The sequence below is a fragment of the Episyrphus balteatus genome, chromosome 3 (genome assembly GCF_945859705.1).
Source record: "Episyrphus balteatus chromosome 3, idEpiBalt1.1, whole genome shotgun sequence".
Classification (NCBI taxonomy): Eukaryota; Metazoa; Arthropoda; class Insecta; order Diptera; family Syrphidae; genus Episyrphus; species Episyrphus balteatus.
In genome coordinates this window covers 24,216,122-24,235,726 of record NC_079136.1, presented here as the reverse complement: position 1 = coordinate 24,235,726, position 19,605 = coordinate 24,216,122, and the positions used below count along the sequence as shown (strand labels likewise).

The following is a 19,605-nucleotide window of genomic DNA, read 5'->3' as shown; positions in this document are numbered from 1 at the left end:
AAATATGGTTTACAACTTAATCCAAGGTAAAGGAAATCATAGAAGACAAACACACGTTTAGAACTCGATACTATGTTATAATGCAAATTCATTATATACTGTATGCGTCTTAAAATCGTCGGTGGAAAGCAAAATAAGTCCTTAGCAAATCCTATATGGCGTTAGAACAATTTTGTTTTTCACAGGCGAAATGCCTGGCTAATAATAATGACTTCAATGAAAAATACTTTGCAATTTTTTGCCAACTAGGATACTTTTAAGAACTGTCCTTTGTTAAAAATTGTTTTCTGTCCGTTCATTTCCAAATAATGCAAGCATTTAACAAGTTTAGTCAAGAATTTAAAAAAATATGAAAATAATCGGTGGCGTATACGCAACCTTTTTATTAATAAAAAAAAAATATTTTTGCTTGCTTTCTGTACCAATGTTTTTTAATAGCATTCAACAACAATAAAAAATAAATTTTCTTCACATTTAATTTTTTCAACAATATTCTATTTTTTATCTTTAAAAATTATGTCTGTTGATTTTAATGGAAATCCAAAACAAAAAAACATGATTTAAGGCAATAAATGTTGTTTACATCCTCTAAAAAAAAAGGTTAAAATTTTTGTATCTTGTTGTAATACCTAATTTTTTTTAAAAACCAATAAGCTTTTTTGAAATGGTTTCAAGATCACCAAAAAATCATTTAAATACCCAATTTTATTGTAAATTTATATATATATATTTTTTTTTTGTAATTTCAAATTCGATTTGTTACACAAATTCTTATTTCTGTACCTAATTTACTGCAAGTAAGAATTCGTTGCAGATAAGCAATGCGATTTTAAGTCATAAAATTGCATTTTTGGATTTTTGATTGAGCCAAAATCACGAATCTGCTAAATTGTAATTCTGAAAAAAATGACTTCAAAGTTTTGGAAACTCATGCAATCTTATGGAATCTCGTGCAACTGAAATTGATATAGTTTAGGCTTCTAGGCAACAGATGGAGGATTGGGATCGACACAGTAAATAGAGGGACCGATAACAAGTAAAATGACGCATTAAAATGAAAATGTCCAAAAATGCAGATTCGCGGTTTTGGTGTTGTGATACGAATAAGCGAATCTATACTCGAAAAGGTATTGGTTTGTATGCATTTCTTAAACTTCAATCTCATTTTCTGAAAAACATCAATTTTTGACTTGAGACCTTTCAAACCTCCTCAACAGTTATTGCAGAGTTCTACATATTCGCAGGGGCGTACACACCATTGGGGCAAGCGGGGCGGTGCCCCGGGGTCCCCGACCGACGCCAGGGCCCTGACTGGATACAGTGCAGAAAAGAAAATTTATAAAAAATAGTACAAAAAGCTAATATATTTGACATAAATTTGACATAATTTGACATAAATTTACTCTTGCCTCGCCCCGGGGCCCCGGCAACTCGTCGTACGCCTCTGCATATTCGTATAATGTTTGATAACTGTTGGCCAGTGTTGGTAGATTACCTATATCGCTAAATATTACTTGCCGGGTCTCTCATTATCAAAAGTCACAAGTTTTTTCAAGTTTTGTGAATAAAAATGTATGTTTTTTAAATTTTTTGCATTAAACGGGTAAAAAGCGATTTTTGAAAAAGTCTGAAAAAATGACTTTTTTTACCAAGCTAAATCTCTAAAATTATAACAATTAAAAATCTGAAAAATTTTCACATGATAGCTACACTTATTAAATTTGAGTCTGTAAAGTTTTAAATTTTTTGAACGAATGGTTTGGCTGGAATTTAAAATTAATCGAACAAGGTCCAAGAAACCCCATGTTATTCTCATAAGAAACTTCAACCGCTTGGCGGCACGGGTTAGAATTAAGTTAGAGACTTGAAACTTGGGGAATATTTTTTTTAGTTTATTTCCAACCATATAAGATCCTACGAGCATAGAAATTCTTATTATTTTAAAATAACGAACACCCTATTGTGCACTTTGCAAATCACATCATGAAAAGCCACATTTTCTATTTACGAAAAAATAGCATAGATTCCGCAGTGTTGGTCAAATTGAATAAAAAAATACGCCGATTTGTGCCTAAATGTATATTCTTTCAGAATATAACCTTATTTTATTTTTTTGTTTGTTTTATTTTGCAAAAAAAATTGGGTAAAGTTGAAAAAATTGGGAAAAAAATCACTTTTTCAAGATTTGTGGGATAAAAACCTACACTTAATTTGTTTAAACAATAGACTTATATACATCATTCAAAAGGTCTGGAAATCCTCTTTCCAAAAACATATAACATATTGAGAGTTGTTAGAAAAATGACTGAAATATTGATAGATTACATCGTAAGGTCTGTAAAAATGGTTTTTTGTAAATAAAACAAAAATGGAGGGTTCCAAAAATATAACAAAAATATTTTTATGCATTATTCGACCATACGAACAGCCTACACTATGTTATTTCTCGGGTGTATTTTCAGTGTCGCACCGTGTATTTTTTTTTTTCAAACCGAATTGCGTTTAGTATAGCTAAAACCGAAAAATTACCCCAATAATATTCCCACAACCACATTATTAAAAGTTTTGCCAAACCCATTAACTTCTCAAGGTCTATATCAATTGCTAAGGGCTGCCAATGAAACTTCCAACTTGCATTTAACCTAATGCAAGGTATCTAGATACAAATAACATCTACAAAAATATGAATTTCATGATAAAATGTAATCACGTACTCCATTTTAAATTCCCACACCTATTGTACCCACCTTTTCAAATTAATTTCTATCAATATTTAAAAACGAAGATAGATCTATTTTGTTTAAGATTCGAATTGGATTAATATTCAACTAAGTGAATAAATTGCGGTTTTCATATATAAACAAGAGAATAGGTATAATATAATTGCCCCAGCAGCGACACAATCAGGAAATACCAACTTTGTCATACTGTGTGAACGTGAAGCTTAATTTCACTCTAAAAATTTTGTATAATTAACAAAAATAAGTAGCAATTTTGAGTCGAAATCAAAGTAATAAGCTTTTCAACTTGAGTTGAAATTGCCAATTGAACTTTAACTCAAATACAATAACAACGGCGAACGTGACGTCTCTCATAGAGATATGTCATCGTATATTGTCTAGCCAATTTGATTTTAAATTCAAATTTGTTGGTTATAACTTTAAGAAAGAGGGTAATGAGGTGGAGGGCATTTAAATAAATAATTGTGACATCGGCAGACGCCATTTCCAGTTGGTGATTTCATTCAGAATTCTTGGAAAAGCTTCGATATGTTATACAAAAAAAAATCTACTTACACCAAAATGTTTAATAGGTAGGTAGGGTACCCTCTTATGTATGTGGGTAGGTAAGGTACTTATGCCAAATTTTATTTTGTTTGAACACAAAAACACAGCTTTTTAGCGACTGGTACGATTGTCCCGAGACTTTTTTTTATGTTTCGCCGCCGCTAGCCGCAAAGTCACTAAGTAGCAACGAACTGTAAGTTAAAAACGTGCTCCTAATTTAGATCAGATGATGTTTTTGTTTACTTTAGTGAACACTCGTAGTTTAGTCAAATTTTACCTAAAGTTTCTTGTAATTTTTTTGAAAAGTTCAAAAATAAAATAAACTACTGCTAAAGCGACGGAAAATGCCGACGTAAAGCCTATAATCCTCCGGCATTTTAACTATCACTTTGTCAACAAGAAGTCTTAAGAATTCGTCAAAATTAAGCTACTTCTAAGAGATTTACCTGTTTCTTTAACAACATGATCCTATTTCATACTTTTAACCTCTAAGATTGAATTTGGTTCATTTTGGCAAACCGAAAATGTTTCGATTTTTTCTTCACCTTAACTATCTTAGAAACTGAATTCTAATAAGGTCTTAATTCTTAAAACACATCAAAAAGCTACGCAGTTTTAACTTCTTTTTAACTTTTGTGCCAACAAAGTAGGTGGTCGAGCATCTTTAAAGGATTTTATTATTTTATTTAACCCAAAACAATAATTCCGTCTTTACTTTAAAATCACAATAATAACTCCTTATATGAGAAACAATTAAAACGGTTGGGTTTTTTTTTTACAAATTTAAAATCTGTGAAATCTTTTATTGTTTTGAATTTTTTTTTACAAAGAGAAAAACAAATAATAAAGCACGTTGGTCGTTGTTGGCTGGAATGTAAATGGCTTTATAAAAATAAAAAAGACAAAGCTAAATTATTATTATTTTAATGGAATTTGTAACTGCGAAGTTATATTTTTTTTTTTTTTGTATAAAACTTCAATATTTACTGTTGTTGATGTGGTTTTTATGATAAGTTTTAATGTGTTGGTTTTTTAAATAAAGATTTAATGCTTCCTTTGAAATAACTTTTAAAATAATTTTAATCTTTGCGAATTTTAACTTTGACTCCTATTAAATTTTTGAAAAAAAAGTGCAATAAAAATAATAATAATAACAATAAAACTTGACTTTTAATTGCATTTTAACGGTGTGAAGGAAGCAAATGTGGATGAAAATGCGATCAGAAGATACCTGATAGATTTTAATTATTTTTATTTAAGATGAACTCACAAGGTCGAATATAGGCACATTCTTTCGAAGAAGTTTTCATTTTATAACGATGTTTGTCTCAGGGACAAATGTGATGTCTCACCTTGATGCCGCTTGTGTCCAACTTGGGAGTTTGTCTTTTTTTTGTAATATATGTTGATTTAATTTTCGTTGGTTTTTGTTTTCTTCTTTTTTTATAATAAAAAGAACGTTGCTTTTATTTTTGTTAATTTATAATTAATTTTATTTTACAAAAAAGAATAGATGAGGCGAACTTGTGCCGAGTAATGATAGAAAGCGAATGACAGAAAAAATGAATGCCAGTAATGATTGAGAGAAAAATAGAAGGAAGGGCAGCCAACTGACACAAATAAAACTTAACGATATTTGGTGATGCCAAATTCGTTTTTTAATTTTTTAATTTAAGGTTGCGTGAACATTACTGCCCCCCTTGGCGAAAATCGCCAAAAAAATTTAAAGCATTCAAATTTAAAGGATTATTAGTATAATGTTTTAAAAAAATGAAATTTGTTGACAGCGTGAGGCGCCCAAAAAAAAACAAATTTGAAAAAAAGAGTATTAATAAAGCTTTTGTAATTTTTGAAACATATTGATTGGCATATTATAATATAAAAATTTAATGATACAAAATTTAGTGTTGTTATTGAAAGGGCAAAACACAAAGTTTTACTACTTTTAGACTAATATCGCCATATTGGGTTTTGAGCTTCGCCACCCTCACTCTTCCATCAACACCGGGGTGTACTTGTATTACACGACCAAGGCGCCATTCAGTAGAAGTAAGAATTTCGTTTTGAACTGCTACTAGGTCATTCACCTGGACGTTCTCTTGTGGCGATTGCCATTTATATCGTTGATGAAACTCTTTGAGATATTCGTCTTCCCATAGACGACAAAATTGTTGTTGAAGGCATTTAAGGGTTTTCCATCGGTTAATATAAAACAAATCGACAAATTTCAAATTTCTTTCAGGGAACATTATCAACGGACGCCCAAAAATAAAATGACCTGGAGTCAAAGCCAAGATATCAGAGGAATTATTTGACATGGATGAAGGTGGACGCGAGTTTAAACAAGCTTCAACACGAGCTAAAATTGTGGAAAATTCTTCAAATGTTAATCGTGCACTGGTCCCTGATCTTCTGAGGTGTTTCTTACAAATTGCATTTCTGGAGGAGTTATATCGAGTGAAGTAGGAGTGTCTGACCTTTTTTGAAAATTTATAGATTTTTAGCCAATGATAAGCATAGCACGAGGTAAAGATGAAAAACGACATTCTTGTCTTCTGAACGTTCTTGAACTATCAAGGAGACAACTGGTTTTTTGTTCGAGGTCTTCGATGAGGGGGGGGCAATAGGAGAGATTACTGGTCAAACAGAGATTGGTTGGCAAAGCCAAGAGGGACCATTACATTAAAAAGTATAACGCCTCAAATCTGAAGCGGTTAAACCTAGAGTGGCGAAATCAGTGATGTTTGCAATGGTTTCTAAAATTTCGCTAGTGCGATTTGCAATAAAAGTTTTCCAAATACAGGGTGGTTTCTTAAGCCAAGCAAAAACGATGGACGAATTTGTCCATAAAAAGGTCTGGTATGCGTGGACAGAGAAAGTTGAAACGTAAATTTTTACCATTTTGGAAAGAAGAAGTGGCCCACACAACTCAAGGCGTGGCAATGACACATATTTGATGGATGAAACCCTTGATTTTGCACAGAGCAAATGAGAAGAGAAAGTTCCGTTAGGCTGACGAACGCTTATGTTTAAAGTGGTGGCATACGCCTTTTCTGAAGAGTCACAGAAACCATAAAATTGGACTTATCAAACGTGGGATCGGCCTGTTGAAGGCCTTCAAAAATAGTATTATCTTGAGAGGTTGTTAGTGAGTGTTTTAAGAACAATGGCTTGAACTGAAAAAGTGAATTGAGAAGGATATGCAGAAGTGATTGAAAAGAACAAATTTTCTTTGTGGTGACAGAGAGATTTCCAATAATTCCAGAAATAGTGGTATTTTTGTCGTTATATGTTAAAATCAGACGTTTTGCACAGCTGTCGAAATGAAAATTACTTCGGAACCTGGATTTATTAGTGCCCTTACGGTATACACTGTATCCTGTGCTACTATATTCACTAAGGCAGTAGTCAAAATAATTGTTTTTCTAGAGGTCACCATGAATTTTTGATATGCAGTTTGAGGAATAAATGGTTGCAAAGAAGCAAAGATTTGAGGATTTTGTATAGCTTGTGATTGAGAAGTGGACTGTAGATTTAAATTTTGATTTTGAACTGGAGAGGGATTATTTGCAAGATGCAAAATGTTAGGTGTCTTTTTCTTACAAACAACTGCAAGAATATTTGCTAGAACAAGTAGCCTTTTGATGACTGGTGCCTAAGCAATTTTGCACATTTTCTTTTCTTTGACTTCTTCGAATCTGGATTGAATAGGTAATGCCGAAAATTTAGGACATTCATAGATTGTATGCTCTGCCGAGCAAATTTTTACCCTTAGATCCTCCCGCCTTCGCAAGAAAAAGTAGTGACTTTGCTAGGCTTTTGAAAATTATATTTTTTGGTGACTTGGAAATTTTGCGATAATGGTTTTGAGAATTGGTGTCTGAAATGGATTCTAACGTCTGAAATCATGAAAACCAGTTTTTTCAAAGCGACTTAAAAAAAATATGTTAAAAAACCAATTCAAACAAAATAATTTTTCAAAGTGTAACTGAGAAAAAAAGCAGGGTTTTTCAAAAGAACCTTGAAAAGTGAGAGCGAACGAGTGAAAACGTGAAGAAATTTCTGTGTTTTCAGAATTAGTTTGAGAAAAAATTTCCAAAAAACCAATTCAAACAAAATAATTTTTGAGAAACGCAAGGGTTCTCAAAAGAACTTTGAAAAGAGAGAGAATGAGTGAAAACGTGAATAGATTTCTACGTTTTCAGAATTAGTTTGAAAAAACTTCCAAAAACCATTTCAAAACAAAATAATTTTTGAGAAACGCAAGGGTTCTCAAAAGAACTTTGAAAAGAGAGAGAATGAGTGAAAACGTGAATAGATTTCTGCGTTTTCAGAATTAGTTTGAAAAAACTTCCAAAAACCAATTCAAACAAAATAATTTTTCAAAGTGTAACTGAGAAAAAAAGCAGGGTTTTTCAAAAGAACCTTGAAAAGTGAGAGCGAACGAGTGAAAACGTGAAGAAATTTCTGTGTTTTCAGAATTAGTTTGAGAAAAAATTTCCAAAAAACCAATTCAAACAAAATAATTTTTGAGAAACGCAAGGGTTCTCAAAAGAACTTTGAAAAGAGAGAGAATGAGTGAAAACGTGAATAGATTTCTACGTTTTCAGAATTAGTTTGAAAAAACTTCCAAAAACCATTTCATAACAAAATAATTTTTGAGAAACGCAAGGGTTCTCAAAAGAACTTTGAAAAGAGAGAGAATGAGTGAAAACGTGAATAGATTTCTGCGTTTTCAGAATTAGTTTGAAAAAACTTCCAAAAACCAATTCAAACAAAATAATTTGTGAGAAACGCAAGGGTTTTCAAAAGAACTTTGAAAAGAGAAAGAATGAGTGAAAACGTGAATAGATTTCTGCGTTTTCAGAATTAGTTTGAAAAAACTTCCAAAAACCAATTTAGACAAAATAATTTTTGAGAAACGCAAGGGTTCTCAAAAGAACTTAGAAAAGAGAGAGAATGATTGAAAACGTGAGTAGACCTCTGCGTTTTCAGAATTAGTTTGGAAAAACTTTCAAAAAATAATTCAAACAAAAGAATTTTTCAAAGTATAATTGAGAAAAGCAAGGGTTCTCAAAAGAACCTTAAAAAGCGAGAGCGACTGGGTGAAAACGTTAATAAATTTTGCGGTTTCAGAATTAATTTGAAAAAAACTTTCAAAAAATAATTCAAACAAAAGAATTTTTCAAAGTATAATTGAGAAAAGCAAGGGGTCTCAAAAGAACCTTGAAAATTGAGAGCGACTGGGTGAAAACGTGAATAAGTTTTTGCGTTTTCAGAATTAATTTAAAAAAACTTTCAAAAAACAATTCAAACAAAAGAATTTTTCAAAGTCTAATTGAGAAAAGCAAGGGTTCTTAAAAGAACCTTGAAAAGGGAGAGCGACTGGGTGAAAACGTGAATAAGTTTTTGCGTTTTCAGAATTAATTTGAAAAAAAACTTTCTAAAATCAATTCAAACAAAAGAATTTTTCAAAGTATAACTGAAAAAAGCAAGGGTTCTCAAAAGAACCTTGAAAAGGGAGAGCGACTGGGTGAAAACGTTAATAAGTTTTTGCGTTTTCAGAATGAATTTGAAAAAACTTTCAAAAAATAATTCAAACAAAAGAATTTTTTCAAAGTCTAATTGAAAAAAGCGAGGGGTTCTTAAAAGAACCTTGAAAATTGAGAGCGACGGGGGTGAAAACATGATAAATGTCCGAATTATTTTGAGAAAAAAAGGTATTTGAAAAGTTTAAAGAAATGCACAAGTTCAAGATAAAAAAAAAACTTTTCAAAAAGAGATGAAATATGTTTAAATTCCCCAAGATAGTTTATCGCAAATTTGTTGTTTTAAAGTTTCTTTATTTATTTTCGAAAAATAAACTTAGATTCGCAAAATATTCAAAGAAAATTATTTTAAAATCAATGTGAAATAATTTATGAGTTCACAAAGAATCTTGAATATTTCATGTGAATGTGGAAACTGAAGATATCTTTTATAAAAAAGCTTTGAGAAGAAATCCCAAAAGAACTTAGGGACCGGCACAAGAATCTAATGTGAAAGAAAAAAAACTGTACCGAAAATGAATAACAGTTCATATAAAAAACTGTAAATTAAAATGAATAACAGCTCAAATAAAAAACTGTAAATTAAAAATGAATAACAGTTCATATAGAAAACTGTAAATTAAAAATCACGCTATAAATGCCAACACCAAAAATTTTACCGTTGCTGGGAGCACGAGCAGCACAAAGAAACTTTGAGTTTGGTTCTCAAAAGAACCTTAAAAAAAATTAAGTGACTTTTTGAAAACGTTTTGCTTTTTTTTTTTTTTTTTTGTCCAGTTAAATAACCTAGTGTGACTGGAGAAAATCTCAACAAACGAGATCGCGAAGCAAAAAATAAGAAAGAAAGAGAAAGAATGTGACGCCACTTTTCCCGTTGAGAGAAAAAAAAAACTATTATCTATGTATATATATATGTATGTATATGTACCTATGTATGCCGTTCTAATATGTTTAAAAAATAAGAAAAGCTTTACTTACTCTGTACATAGTTTTTGATTTAATTTTTTAGGGTGAATGCTGCTACTGTTGATTCTTCTCTTTTTCCTCGTTCCTCTTGATTTTTATGTTTCCTTGGCTAGCTTCGGTTTCTTCTTTTTCCAATCCGACACCAATCGAAGCAATGGTGTTTGATCCGACACTAATCGATGCAATGTGGTAACTTTTTTAATAATTTGGGTTCTCAAAAGAACCGATGGTTGTTACACGGTGCACAAGTTTTCAGCTACGTACAATTGCAGCGTACGTATGGTGGGTGAATGCTGCTACTGTTGATTCTTCTCTTTTTCCTCGTTCCTCTTGATTTTTATGTTTCCTTGGCTAGCTTCGGTTTCTTCTTTTTCCAATCCGACACCAATCGAAGCAATGGTGTTTGATCCGACACCAATCGATGCAATGTGGTAACTTTTTTAATAATTTGGGTTCTCAAAAGAACCGATGGTTGTTACACGGTGCACAAGTTTTCAGCTACGTACAATTGCAGCGTACGTATGGTGGCTGCTGCGGCGACGTGAATATGCACCCAAAAAAAAACTGATGTGCACGCAAGTGTGGATGTTGCAGCGTGGCTGAAGTTCACAAATAATGTTGTTTGATGTACGTAGAGGTTGCTGCTGTGTCTTGGCAAATAAACTTATTCACAAGCACACACACGTGGTTGGTAGAAGAAAATTCTGGTGGTGACTGTGGTGATGGCGACGGCGGCAATTTGGCAAATTGAGAAAAAATACGTTCCAACGTGATAGACTTGTAGTTTCGCGAATTCAATTGAATCCGTGGCTCGCTAGGACCAAATGTTTGTCTCAGGGACAAATGTGATGTCTCACCTTGATGCCGCTTGTGTCCAACTTGGGAGTTTGTCTTTTTTTTGTAATATATGTTGATTTAATTTTCGTTGGTTTTTGTTTTCTTCTTTTTTTATAATAAAAAGAACGTTGCTTTTATTTTTGTTAATTTATAATTAATTTTATTTTACAAAAAAGAATAGATGAGGCGAACTTGTGCCGAGTAATGATAGAAAGCGAATGACAGAAAAAATGAATGCCAGTAATGATTGAGAGAAAAATAGAAGGAAGGGCAGCCAACTGACACAAATAAAACTTAACGATATTTGGTGATGCCAAATTCGTTTTTTAATTTTTTAATTTAAGGTTGCGTGAACAAACGAAATATTTAAATTCCTGAAAATACCTACTTTTCTTATTTTTTTACAATTTAAATGTGACGTCAGAATCGATTGCAACCAGATTTTCAATTTTGCATTGCCACAGAGTACCTTCAGAACAGGTACTACGTGGCGTATGAGTAACTTTTTTTTTTTTTTCTAAACATTATTTTTGCTTTACTAATTCTACTGTTTCAAAGTTTGAATTCATAAGACAAATTATTGATTTTGAATAAACTAATTTAATTCATATAAATATAGGGTAAACAAAAATACATTTACTTTTGTATCAATGCCATAAGTTTTAAGACTACGTCCATGATGTTTCTTAGTCATTGTTAGAGTCGCGCGTTAAGTCTAACAAAAAATACATTTATTGCAATCAAATAATTATAAGAAATAAAAAGAAAAAAAAACATACCCAAGCAATTCATTTTTATTACAATTGGTCTCATCTAATTGCAGAAATAATATTATGTCAACTAAAGATGACCCGGATTTTGTGAACTTTAACTTGATACATTTTCAATTACTCTTAATGAATTGGTATTTCCGTCGCAAGTTTTGCGTGCTTGATTTGCCGAAGAGTTAAAGTTGATACTCACATTCAAGAAATAATAATAATAAAGCACAAATAATATATGTAAATATCGTCGGCGTAAAGTAAAATTGTCCTAAATCTACTTTTTACCGAAAATGAGTTAATGATGCAGTTTTACTAATTTGAGGGTGCTCTTTCCGAATTTGAAAAACATTTTTGTCAAAAAAAAAATTCATTCCGCAGATAACACGGTGTAACACTCAAAATATACGCGGGCGGAGACCTATCAGGTTTTGTAGAGCTAATCGCACTGAATACGAAACGGTATTTGAAAATCCCCTAACACCCCCAAAATCTGGAGTTACGGGCAAAAAACGGTTTTTTGGACCTTCACCCATTGAAAAAATTCTAGCTTCGACAATTTTTTACCCATTTTTGATTTTTATCTAAAAAAAAATTATCAAAATAAAAAAAAATTATTAAAAAACAACGGCAACACTTACAGAAATAAATGATACCATTTCCGAAAGGAAAAATTGTATATTTGATTCTAATTTTTAAATCAATATAATATAACTAATAGTTTTTGAAATAATCGATTTCAAAGTTAAAAATAATTCATTTTATACTATTTTTTCCAGACTGTGAATTTTAGTAAAAAAATTACTCACACAGAAAACTGCCTCAATTGATTTCTTAAAGAACAGTGAAAACTATATGCTTCTATGTCTTCTAGTTTTTGAAAAAATTGAAAAATAAAAACAAATAAAAACAAAAAATATTTTGAAAAATAAAAAATCTGATAAAATAATTTTTCAATTTTCTCAAAAACTAGAAGACATAGAAACAAATAGTTTTCACTGTTCTTTAAGAAATTAATTGAGGCAGTCTTCTGTGTGAGTAATTTTTTTTACTAAAATTCACAGTCTGGAAAAAATAGTATAAAATGAATTTAAAAAAAAATTTTTTCGCCTATTTTTAACTTTGAAATCGATTATTTCAAAAACTATTAGTTATATTATATTGATTTAAAAATTAGAATCAAATATACAATTTTTCCTTTCGGAAATGGTATCATTTATTTCTGTAAGTGTTGCCGTTGTTTTTAATAATTTTTTTTTATTTTGATAATTTTTTTTTAGAAAAATGCCCCTCCTACCTAAAGGGAGGGAGATAGACCCCCCTCCTAAAGAAAAAAATGTTTGTATTGAGCTTCTCTACAAAAACCCGTTATCAAATCCTGGCGCCCAAGTTATCCTCCTACGTGCCGAAACAACATTTTTGTTCTATACCTAAAAGTTTCGAATTTCTGTATCTGGATTGAAATCGAAAAATTTTTTTTTCTAAGCCAATTTTGAAGTGATTTTCATAAAAAATACCTCGATTGATTGAGAAATAGATATAGTTTTAGAATATATTTTTAAAATAGCATGTTGTTTTGAAAACTTATACTTTAAATTGATGCCGAAGTTGGGCAAATGACAAAAAAATGGAATTTTTGAACTTTGAAAGCTTATAAATTCTAAGTGGTTTAACCGAGCTACATGTTTTATATATTGTTGAAAAGGTATGTTTATCTCCTATCAGAAACTGTAAAAATCGAAAATGGGTAAAAAATTGTCGAAGCTAGAATTTTTTCAATGGGTGAAGGTCCAAAAAACCGTTTCTTGCCCGTAACTCCAGATTTTGGGGGTGTTAGGGGATTTTCAAATACCGTTTCGTAATCAGTGCGACTAGCTCTACAAAACCTGATAGGTCTCCGCCCGCGTATATTTTGAAACCTCATTTTTGTAACACCGTGTAATATAATTAAATGGGACATAGAACAATAAAAACAGAGAAGTAGGCTTTTGAAAATGAGCCCGAGTATTCTTGATTGTTCTAAGTCCCATCATATTTTGTTCTAAGTCCACTTTTTATTTAAGGAAAAAACGTACTTGTATAGGAATTGTTCTATGTCCAATTTTGGGTTTTTAGTTTTAAAAAATATTTAAAAATAGTATGCACCTACTAATGAGGTAAACTTGTATATTTTATTCAAGAAAGAACAAACTTTATAAAAAACATAACTTGAATGGCAAACGAGCAGAAAATTGTCGCTTTAAACCAATTTTAATGCTATAATGTAGTAATGCTATATATTGTGTTGTTTAATTAAAATGACAACAACTTATGGAAACGTAACCAAAAAGAAGTTAGAAAAAATAATGCAAAATTATAATTATAAATATCAAATGGTAATTTGCTCACTGATATTTTTTAATATGCTGTGCATTAATTTTTTTCAATAGAAAAAAAAATGTTACACACACACCACAGTGACCCTTTATTTTTAACTTTTAAAATTGATACAAAAAACATTGATGGCTGAAATAAATTGTTTTTTTACTGCACATTAAAAGACGTTTGAAATTGTTTTGTGAGGGTAGTTAACACGGCGTTAACTATTCGGAGGCTATGTTGAAAAAGAATTTTGTAAAACAGGAATGAAAAATTTAAAACTCAACAACTAATAAATTGTTTGCTTCTGGAACTATTTTCTTCTGTTTTATTTTAAATTATCTTTTTTTTTTAATTCAAAGATTTTAAGAACCTTATTTGCAAACCTAAATTAAAATCAGAAATAAATTGGAGCCGATTGTAAATTAAAATGTTTGCCGATTGCCTTACATTTTTGATTTTTACACTTGAAAAAATGCTTGTATTTCATCGTTTTTAAGGTGATATAAAACAAATCAATTTCAGCTTCTAAGCAGGAATGTTATATGGACTACATTAAATGCATTCAATCAAGTAAGAGTTCCAAGCCAAATAAAAAACATTTGAGGCGCAGTGCCAACACCAGTGGATTTACTTTTTCTAAATTTTAAATTAAAAAGTTCACTGTGGTGTATGCGTACTATATTTTTTATGTGAATAAAAATTAATGTTTCTATAATTTTTAAACTAAGAAAAGAATAGCGAAAATAAAACTATCCTGGGCTAACTTTGGGCAAATAACCCACGGTTTTAAAGTAACAATTTATTCACAGGCAAAAAAAGTAATAATTTTTTCGGTTTTCTGATATTAAACAAAGTTTTTTTATTGTATCTTTTGAAAAAATCGTAGAATAAAGAAAAAAAAATTGGCTGTCCTGGATCAACGTTGGGCAAACGAAGCACAGTGCAAAACCAACCATTTTTAAACTGAATAAAATAATTTTTTTTTGTGATTTTGGAGTTGAAAAATTCCGTTATTATTTTAGAACAAAGGGAAAGATGGCGAAAAAAAATCTTGGCTATCCTGGGCAATCGAACCAAAAAAAAATTGCTTTGGGTGTGCCAATTTCACATAGCCTGCGATTTAGTAAATAATCAGACAAAATTTGTGGAAAAAAAACACCATAGTTTGTGAGAGTGTGCTGAAGAGATTAAAAATGATTTTAGTCTGTGCTCAGTTCAATATTTGTGTTGTCAAAAAACTTTAGCCATATTATTTTAAGTGCCACCCAACAAACAATATCCCTTCTATAAAGCTTTACAGGAGCTACATAACCACCTGTAAAGCTTTATAGTAGCAAATTTGTTAGTCGGGCAATTTGGCTCCGCTGATATTCTTTTTTGCATGTTTACAGTCGTTTTGTTTAGATGAAAGAATCGCATCAAAATTGTTAAAACTTTTTTTTTAAGAATTTATATCTTCCAATTTTCTTAATGTTCGATAAGCTTAACTCATAACTACTCTTATCATATCGACTCAAGAATAGAGTGCCAACGTACTTTAATTGACTCCACATACTGCCATTTTACAATATTAAATTTTTGTTTACTTAATCTATTACATGAATTTTTCTTATATTTGATTATATTGTAACTTGCTGTACATTAAAACTTGTCACCAAATCAATCCTATTACTGTCGACTGTCCACATTTATTTACTCCCGAAATCTTCATGACAGTCGACCTACATTCTGTATGAAACCGGCATTTTTCTACCTCCCTAGAAAATGTAACAACATTGCAATCAAAAGCACTACACAAATGCAAACACCTTAACAAAACAGAGATGCACATGCACGATTCACTTCATAAAAACACTCAACTATTTCCATCTTCTCATCGCAAAACAAAAAAAAAATAACAAAAACAACTCAAAAAATAGCACTCATCTCTTCACTCATCAAACAACTCAATCTTTATTTTATTTGCCATCCCATCATCCACACTGCACTTTTGTATTCACACAAGATACTTGCTGGCTAGCTCGGGTAAAAACCCGATGAGTCATCGTTTAATTTAGGATTACTATGCCATTGCTATTGGATTTGAAATTGGAAGAAACCAAAAACAACAATGCAATTCTCCTTTTCTCTCCTTTTTATTCTCAATATTTATTTGATTCTTGCTCTTCTCCACACACTCAGGTTCCACACGTTGTTTCTCTATTCTCTGACCATTCTTTGCTGTCTATTAAAGTATTGGTAAATTTATAAAAGTATAAGTGTGGCATTGACAGTTGATGCAAAAGTATGTGTGAATACTATCTCTGCTTCGTTCCATCTCTGCGGATTTCCAGACTTGAACACAAAAAAGAAGAGTATAGTTATTTTTTGTCTTTCGCTCGCTGGCGACGAAGATTGCGATTGCGACGTGCTTTGTTGTCACCCATCCATAAGTGAAGAAAAAAATTATCCAAAATTTCCTAAAAATTCGATAACTTTTCTAACCCATTAACTCAACTTTGAAACGCTACTTACTTAACCCCGAATTGAAAAAAAAAAAACAAATCTACTACAATTATTAATTGTGGGTTAAAATTAAACATTAATCAAATCAAACAGAAAAAAAACCTAATCGAACATTTTAAGGCGTGTTCCTACATTTGTCAAAGGGGGGGTTGAGTGAAGACGTGTATAACACACTGCAGGGCAATCCAGTGTGCAAGTGCAACACTTTTTTCCATTTAGAAAACGAAATTTTTCTTCTTATTTTTTCTGTTCTAATTGTTTTTTTTTTCTCTTGTGAATATTGAAACTTCAAACGGGTGTGGTTCTCTTATGTCAAAAAAATATAACAACAAAAATCAAATAAAACCTTTAACGTCAAAAAGTGCGGGAATATCGATACCTATTATTCTCTGAGAAAAAAATATCAAATTGTCTTTACGTACTTAACGAGTAACGACGTAGTAGAATAATTTTGACGTCGTCGTATTGTTAGGTCATTGGACAAACGGCCATTATAGCAGTGAAACAACAACAACAAAAAAAAAAACACAAGGACATAGCGGTTCCAAAAAACGATAATTTCGCAAAATTTCATTCTGACAATCGGTGTCAGCGCAACAAAATACGTCAAAAAGTAAAAAAAAAAAAAAGAGTTGCCAAAGTGTGTGTTTTTGGTCTATCTCATCTGGTTGTCTATTTTTTGTTTGTAATTTGGTATAAGCCTGTGTTGTTTTTCATCTGTCAGTTGCTGTCAAAATGAAGGTGAAGGTCGAATTAAATGAGAGTGCATCAAATTCGAATGGTTCATTTGCAAGTGAACCAGAAAATAGTCAAAATTCTGTTGATTTTAATATTGGCGGTGCTGCGCAACAAAGGAATAATCTTATCGTAAGTTATTATAACGTGATAAGTTTTCTTCCTCTCTAAATTTCTTATCAGCAAAATATGTAGAATAAATGACCTTTGTACAAAAGAAGATAAAATGACATTTAAAAGACTGCTGCGACTCTCTGTGTGTGCTAAAATATACACATCGATTTGAAATGAGCGCGAGGGTTGTTCATTTGACAGGCAGGGTATTGGCAGTAATTGCAACAACACTGTCGTAGATGTCGGTGGTTGTTTCTTTTATTGTTAAATGGTCATATGTGAAAAGGGGATAATAAAAGAAGTTTTTTTTTTCTTTTTTGGATGTGTGAAAAACTGGTGTTGTCGAAAATGCGAAGGGGATTTTTTTACGATTTTCTTTTGGTTTTTCTGTTGACAGCACGCATACTCTCTCAGTGTAGAGTATATGTGAATATTTATATAGAGAGACAACACCGATACTATTCATGTGAATACGATAGTAAAAAGATAGATAGAACGAGTGTGGGATATAAGTTCTTTGGAATTTTACTGACTGACAGAAAAAGACCAATAATAATCGGATTTTTCTGGAGTAAAAGAGAAGAACACAATAATATCGTATCGACAATATAATTATGTGCAGTGAGTCGCAGCTGTTTAACTTGCGAAACACGATTTGTTTTTTTTTATTGTTTTGCTAAAAAAATGGTCTTCACTGACGTCGATGCTTTTTATGATACCTACTCATTATTTCTTTAAATTTTAAACTTGTTAGTTAAGCACTTATGCCTTTAAAGGTAGGAGCTTAAGAAGCATTTGGTAATAGAAAAACAATGCATTTATAGAACGAACTCTTATAGCAGCGAAAAATCTAGAATCTAAAAGAAACAGTAGAGTTGTGAACTTGTGGACAGAAATTTCAGTAGACATTTGGACTCATCATTAAAAAAAAGATTTCCAAAGTGTCACTTAGAACTTTCATCTGCTAAATTCTAAACGCTTTAATATTTTTCATCCACAGCCCACAGCAGATTTTGGATCTGAGTAGTATTTTTTTAGTCTTCAAATGTTTATATGAGATTTGCTGAAGCATTTAGAAGTTAGAACAAAAACTTTGCAGCTTATAAAATTATTATGAAACAAAGAAATTAGCTTGCCACCAAAATAGACCATCATTGTAAAAATTGGGGTTTGGAATCCATATATGTTCAGTTGCATGAAATATGCATTCAAAGTAGGTATGAGTTTTCGAGTGAAACATGAGTTTAAAACAATCAAGTAAAACGTCATGATATTAACTTCTGGTATCGTGGAAGAAAGATTTATCTCTGAGCTAGTCATTAACCATATCGTAATTATACCTGCAGTGTTATTGCACTAACGTTACCTAATGCTAATATTAGGGACAGCAAGACTTGTAAGTTCTTACATATCTAAAATTATAAAAGACCTTTCCAAAACTGACAATCATATTTTGTTATCACTCACACCCAAAATCTACAGCGGGTTGCATTCTTTGTGATCCCAATCAAAGCGTACAGGTATTTTTATAAAAGCTGAGTTCTTCGGTTATCGTCAAAAAGCTACATTTTTTTGGTAAAACTTACACAATGGTCTTTTTTAAGCCCTAGATATTATGTAGTACTGTCAAAATTTAAATCGAACATAAACTGAAGTAAAAGTTGACAGAACTGCTATTCGCTTCAGGTAAACCAGGATCTTGCTAATCGGAGTTCGGTTTCAAGTAAATTTAAAGCTACCCCGAATAGCTAAGTTAAACGAATAACTTGTTGCTATACAATCACGATCAAAGAGGTTCAACCCAATTTCAGACGTTGGTCAACTTATGTTTAAAAATTATTGTTTTAAAGACATTATTTTCACTTAGTTTTATTTGACAGTAGTAAATTACTAATTTGATTTTTAAACTTTTGAATGCATCGACAGATTCTCACTGGTAATCAGACAGAATAAGGTCATTAGGCAGCCTTGATATTTTTTGCAATTGGCTACCCAAGACTCGCTCAACATTCTTAATGGCGAATGACATAGTCGCAATCGGTTGATAATTTATCACAACTTTACGTATGTATCTGCCCATTTTTGGAAAAACTGAAAGGGTATTTCACCATCTAATCTAACCGCCTCACTATCTTCTTCGACTTTGAAGTTGGATACTTCCTTTATGTAAAATGAAGATATTGAAAAGTACTTAACTTAACATACCTCATGTGGTCAATTCGAAGGTATTGTATTGGGGAATCGGAGGCAAGACCGTTTTTGTACTATTTGTAAGAAAAAAAAAAAAAAAAAATTGGCAACACTTGTAATAAAAAATAAGTGGCTTCTAGTAAGATAGATAATGTCTGTAAGTATGAGCAAGTTCAGTTGAAATTACAAAAAGTTACTGTAAATTTTGTGTTTTTCCATGAAATTCTTAACTTTTATGTGAAAAATAATTTGTATTTTTGAAAGTGAAACAATTAAAAGTCTTAAATTTTTCTTTTTTTT

General features: G+C 31.3%; 1 protein-coding gene across 2 annotated transcripts in view; it reads left to right on the top strand.

The window, feature by feature from the left end:
• LOC129916986 (transcription factor kayak) overlaps positions 1–19,605 on the top strand; it is a 97,151-nt gene that overhangs the window by 13,059 nt on the left and 64,487 nt on the right. Inside the window, exon 1 of one of the 2 annotated variants that reach the window (XM_055997287.1) lies at positions 16,119–17,133. The exons of the other annotated variant lie outside the window; for it this stretch is intronic. Coding sequence (XP_055853262.1) covers positions 17,002–17,133 — 132 coding nt within the window. The 5' untranslated portion in view covers positions 16,119–17,001. Of the gene's footprint in view, positions 1–16,118; positions 17,134–19,605 lie in introns of those variants that run through there. 2 annotated transcript variants of the gene reach the window in all.